The sequence below is a fragment of the Oncorhynchus clarkii genome, chromosome 3, assembly GCF_045791955.1.
Source record: "Oncorhynchus clarkii lewisi isolate Uvic-CL-2024 chromosome 3, UVic_Ocla_1.0, whole genome shotgun sequence".
NCBI classification, from domain to species: domain Eukaryota; kingdom Metazoa; phylum Chordata; class Actinopteri; order Salmoniformes; family Salmonidae; genus Oncorhynchus; species Oncorhynchus clarkii.
The window spans coordinates 84,236,766-84,242,079 of record NC_092149.1 but is presented as its reverse complement, the minus strand read 5'-3'; the positions used below and the strand labels follow the sequence as shown (position 1 = coordinate 84,242,079).

Sequence of the window (5,314 nt, the reverse complement as noted above, 5' to 3'; positions counted from 1 at the left end):
TCAGAATGTCTCTCAGAACGTCTCTCAGTACGCCACTCAGTACGCCTCTCAGAATGTCTCTCAGAACATCTCTCAGAATGTCCCTCAGAATGTCTCCCAGAATGTCTCTCAGAATGTCTCTCAGAATCTCTGTCAGAATGTCTCTCAGAGTGTCTCTCAGAATGTCTCTCAGAATGTCTCTCAGAATCTCTGTCAGAATGTCTCTCAGAATGTCTCCCAGAATATCTCTCAGAATGCCTTTCAGAATGTCTCTCAGAATGTCTCTCAGAATGTCCCTCAGAATGTCTCTCAGAATGTCTCTCAGAATGCCTGTCAGAACGTCTCTCAAAATGCCTCTCAGAATGTCTCTCAGAATGTCTCTTAGAATGTCCCTCAGAATGTATCTCAGAATGTCTCTCAGAATGTCTCTCAGAACGTCTCTCAGAATGCCTCTCAGAATGTCTCTCAGAACGTCTCTCAGAACGTCTCTCAGTACGCCTCTCAGTACACCTCTCAGTCTCCCAGAATGTCAGAATTCCTCTCAGAATATCTCTCAGTCTCTCAGAATTCCTCTCAGAATATCTCTCAGAATGTCTCTCAGAATTGCTCTCAGAATGTCTCTCAGAATGTCTCTCAGAATGCCTCTCAAAATGCCTCTCAGAATGCCTCTCAGAATGTCTCTCAGAACATCTCTCAGTACGCCTCTCAGTACGCCTCTCAAATGAATGTCTCTCAGAATGCCTCTCAGAATGTCTCAGAACGTCTCTCAGTACGCCTCTCAGTACGCCTCTCAGAATGTCTCTCAGAATGCCTCTCAGAATGCCTCAGAATGTCTCTCAGAACATCTCTCAGAATGTCCCTCAAAATGTCTCCCAGAATGTCTCTCAGAATGTCTCTCAGAATTTCTGTCAGAATGTCTCTCAGAGTGTCTCTCAGAATGTCTCTCAGAATGTCTCTCAGAATCTCTGTCAGAATGTCTCTCAGAGTGTCTCTCAGAATGTCTCCCAGAATGTCCCTCAGAATGTCTCCCAGAATGTCTCTCAGAACATCTCTCAGAATGTCCCTCAGAATGTCTCCCAGAATGTCTCAGAATGTCTCTCAGAATGTCTCTCAGAATCTCTGTTAGAATCTCTCTCAGAATGTCTCAGAATGCCTCTCAGAATGTCTCTCAGAATCGCTGTCAGAATCTCTCTCAGAATGTCTCTCAGAAACTCTGTTAGAAATTCTCTCAGAATGTCTCTCAAAATGCCTCTCAGTACACCTCTCAGAATGTCTCTCAGAATCTCTCTCAGAATGTCTCTCAGAATCTCTGTCAGAACATCTCTCAGAATGTCTCTCAGAGTGTCTCTCAGAATGTCTCTCAGAATCTCTATCAGAATCTCTCTCAGAACGTCTCTCAGAACGTCTCTCAGTACGCCTCTCAGAATGTCTCTCAGAATGCCTCTCAGAATGTCTCTCAGAACATCTCTCAGTACGCCTCTCAGTACGCCTCTCAGAATGTCTCTCAGAATGCCTCTCAGAATGCCTCTCAGAATGTCTCTCAGAATATCTCTCAGAATGTCCCTCAGAATGTCTCCCAGAATGTCTCTCAGAATCTCTGTCAGAATGTCTCTCAGAGTGTCTCTCAGAATGTCTCTCAGAATGTCTCTCAGAATCTCTGTCAGAATGTCTCTCAGAATCTCTGTCAGAATGTCTCTCAGAGTGTCTCTCAGAATCTCTGTCAGAATGTCTCTCAGAGTGTCTCAGAGTGTCTCTCAGAATCTCTGTCAGAATCTCTCTCAGAATCTCTCTCAGAATGCCTCTCAGAATGCCTCTCAGAATGTCTCTCAGAATGCCTCTCAAAATGCCTCTCAGAATGCCTTTCAGAATGTCTCTCAGAACGTCTCTCAGAATGTCTCTCAGAACATCTCTCAGAATGTCCCTTAGAATGTCTCCCAGAATGTCTCTCAGAATCTCTGTCGGAATGTCTCTCAGAATGTCTCTCAGAATCTCTGTCAGAATGTCTCTCAGAATCTCTGTCAGAATGTCTCTCAGAGTGTCTCTCAGAATGTCTCTCAGAATGTCTCTCAGAATCTCTGTCAGAATGTCTCTCAGAATCTCTGTCAGAATGTCTCTCAGAGTATCTCTCAGAATCTCTGTCAGAATTTCTCTCAGAGTGTCTCTCAGAATCTCTGTCAGAATGTCTCTCAGAATCTCTGTCAGCATGTCTCTCAGAATCTCTGTCAGAATGTCTCTCAGTGTCTCTCAGAATGTCTCTCAGAATCTCTGTCAAAATGTCTCCCAGAATGTCTCTCAGAATCTCTGTCAGAATGTCTCTCAGAATGTCTCTCAGAATCTCTGTCAGAATGTCTCTCAGAATCTCTGTCAGAATGTCTTTTAGAATCTCTGTTAGAATCTCTCTCAGAATGTCTCAGAATGTCTTTCAGAATCTCTGTCAGAATCTCTCTCAGAATGTCTCTCAGAATCTCTGTCAGAATGTCTCTCAGAATCTCTGTTAGAATCTCTCTCAGAATGTCTCAGAATGTCTTTCAGAATCTCTGTCAGAATCTCTCTCAGAATGTCTCTCAGAATCTCTGTCAGAATCTCTCTCAGAATGTCTCTCAGAAGTACTCATAATATCTCATTGGCTCCATGTATTGTGAGTCATGGACTACATGGAGTGTTGGGGCCTTGTCCTTTCATGTTACTGGCTATAGCGCCGGTGACTGTAGCAGATGTATTGTCACCTATAGGCCACCTTGACCTTTTGCACAAGTTTTTATTGAGCACAGCGACTCATGCTACCTGCTCAAACAGGAAATTCTAAGAAAAGCTTTATCTACTGCTGAAATGAGAATTGATTTTAATGTGAGGAGACCTGTGTGTTTACAAACAAAAAAGGCTGATGTGTTTTATTCTTGACCATCACTATAAATTATTAGAGAGGACCACAATTTCGTGGTCCTCATTAGTCTCCACATCGCATAAATGTCAATTTTAATTATTAAGAAATGGCCATATTTACAGGATTTATTTAAGGCATTAATCATGATTCCTCTTGCATTATCTTGTAAGACTAGCATCCTGTAACGGTTTTCTGTATGAGAAGGAGAGTCGGACCAAAATGCAGCGTGTAGATTGCGATCCATGTTTTAATGAACAAACGTAAAACACGAATCAATGCAAACACTACAAAATAAAGAACGTGATGAACGTAACGAAAACCTAAACAGCCTATCTGGTGAAAAACACATAGACAGGAACAATCACCCACAAACACACAGTGAAACCCAGGCTACCTAAATATGGTTCCCAATCAGAGACAATGACGAACACCTGCCTCTGATTGAGAACCATATCAGGCCGAACATAGAACTGGACAAACTAGACATGTAACATAGAATGCCCACTCAGATCACACCCTGACCAACCAAAACATAGAAAATACAAAGTAAACTATGGTCAGGGCGTGACAGTACCCCCCCCCCAAGGTGCGGACTCCGGCCGCAAAACCTGAACCTATAGGGGAGGGTCTGGGTGGGCATCTGTCCGCGGTGGCGGCTCTGGCGCTGGACGTGGACCCCACTCCATGACAGTTTTAATCCCCCTCCTAAACGTCCCTAAATAGGTTACCCACCACAATGATAACATGGGACAGAGGGACAGCTCGGGACAGAGGTAACTCGGGACAGATGGGTAGCTCAGCACTGAGAGGAAGCTCAGCACTGAGAAGAAGCTCAGCACTGAGAGGAAGCCCAGGCAGGTAGTAGAAACTACCAGAACCTGGCTGGCTGGCGGTTTCAGCAGATCCTGGTCGACTGGCGGATCTGGGAGAATCTGGTCGACTGGCGGATCTGGGAGAATCTGGTCGACTGGCGGATCTGGGAGAATCTGGTCGACTGGCGGATCTGGGAGAATCTGGTCGACTGGCGGATCTGGGAGAATCTGGACGACTGGCAGATCTGAGAGAGTCTGGACGACTGGCAGATCTGGAAGAGTCTGGTCGACTGGCAGATCTGGAAGAGTCTGGTCGACTGGCAAATCTGGAAGAGTCTGGTCGACTGGCAGATCTGGAAGAGTCTGGACGACTGGCAGATCTGGAAGAGTCTGGACGACTGGCAGATCTGGAAGAGTCTGGACGACTGGCAGATCTGGAAGAGTCTGGACGACTGGCAGATCTGGAAGAGTCTGGACGACTGGCAGATCTGGAAGAGTCTGGACGACTGGCAGATCTGGAAGAGTCTGGTCGACTGGCAGATCTGGAAGAGTCTGGTCGACTGGCAGATCTGGAAGAGTCTGGTCGACTGGCAGATCTGGAAGAGTCTGGTCGACTGGCAGATCTGGAAGAGTCTGGTCGACTGGCAGATCTGGAAGAGTCTGGTCGACTGGCAGATCTGGAAGAGTCTGGACGACTGGCAGATCTGGAAGAGTCTGGACGACTGGCAGATCTGGAAGAGTCTGGTCGACTGGCAGATCTGGAAGAGTCTGGTCGACTGGCAGCTCTGGCTGCTCCATGCTGACTGGCTGCTCCATGATGACTGGTAGCTCTGGCTGCTCCATGCTGACTGGCTGCTCCATGCTGACTGGCAGCTCTGGCTGCTCCATGCTGACTGGCTGCTCCATGCTGACTGGCAGCTCTGGCTGCTCCATGCTGACTGGCTGCTCTGGCTGCTCCATGCTGACTGGCTGCTCCGGCTGCTCCATGCTGACTGGCTGCTCCATGCTGACTGGCTGCTCCATGCTGACTGGCGGCCCTGGCTGCTCCATGCTGACTGGCTGCTCTGGCTGCTCCATGCTGACTGGCTGCTCTGGCTGCTCCATGCTGACTGGCTGCTCTGGCTGCTCCATGCTGACTGGCTGCTCCATGCTGACTGGCGGCCCTGGCTGCTCCATGCTGACTGGCGGCCCTGGCTGCTCCATGCTGACTGGCGGCCCTGGCTGCTCCATGCTGACTGGCGGCCCTGGCTGCTCCATGCAGACTGGCAGCTCTGGCGGCTCCTTGCAGACTGGCAGCTCTGGCGGCTCCTTGCAGACTGGCAGCTCTGGCGGCTCCCTGCAGACTGGCAGCTCTGGCGGCATCCTGCAGAAAGGCAGCTCTGGCGGCTCCTTGCAGACTGGCAGCTCCTTGCAGACTGGCAGCTCTATGCAGACTGGCAGCTCCTTGCAGACTGGCAGCTCCTTGCAGACTGGCAGCTCTATGCTAACTGGCAGCTCTATGCTAACTGGCAGCTCTATGCTAACTGGCAGCTCTATGCTAACTGGCAGTTCTGAACAGGCGGGAGACTCCGGCAGCGCTGTAGAGGCGGAAAGCTCTGACAGCGCTAAACAGGCGGGAGACTCCGACAGCGCTGGAGAG

General features: G+C 48.7%; 1 protein-coding gene across 1 annotated transcript in view; it reads left to right on the top strand.

The window, feature by feature from the left end:
- The window catches only part of LOC139386219 (fap1 adhesin-like), an 11,642-nt gene extending 9,737 nt beyond the window's left edge, over positions 1-1,905 (top strand). The window contains exons 2-6 of the mRNA XM_071131702.1: positions 1-103; positions 377-760; positions 964-1,158; positions 1,356-1,550; positions 1,774-1,905. The exon at positions 1-103 is cut by the window's left edge and continues 20 nt beyond it. Of these exons, the coding sequence (XP_070987803.1) occupies positions 1-103; positions 377-760; positions 964-1,158; positions 1,356-1,550; positions 1,774-1,905 (1,009 nt within the window). The remainder of the gene's footprint in view (positions 104-376; positions 761-963; positions 1,159-1,355; positions 1,551-1,773) is intronic.
- The last annotated feature ends 3,409 nt before the right edge of the window (positions 1,906-5,314 follow it).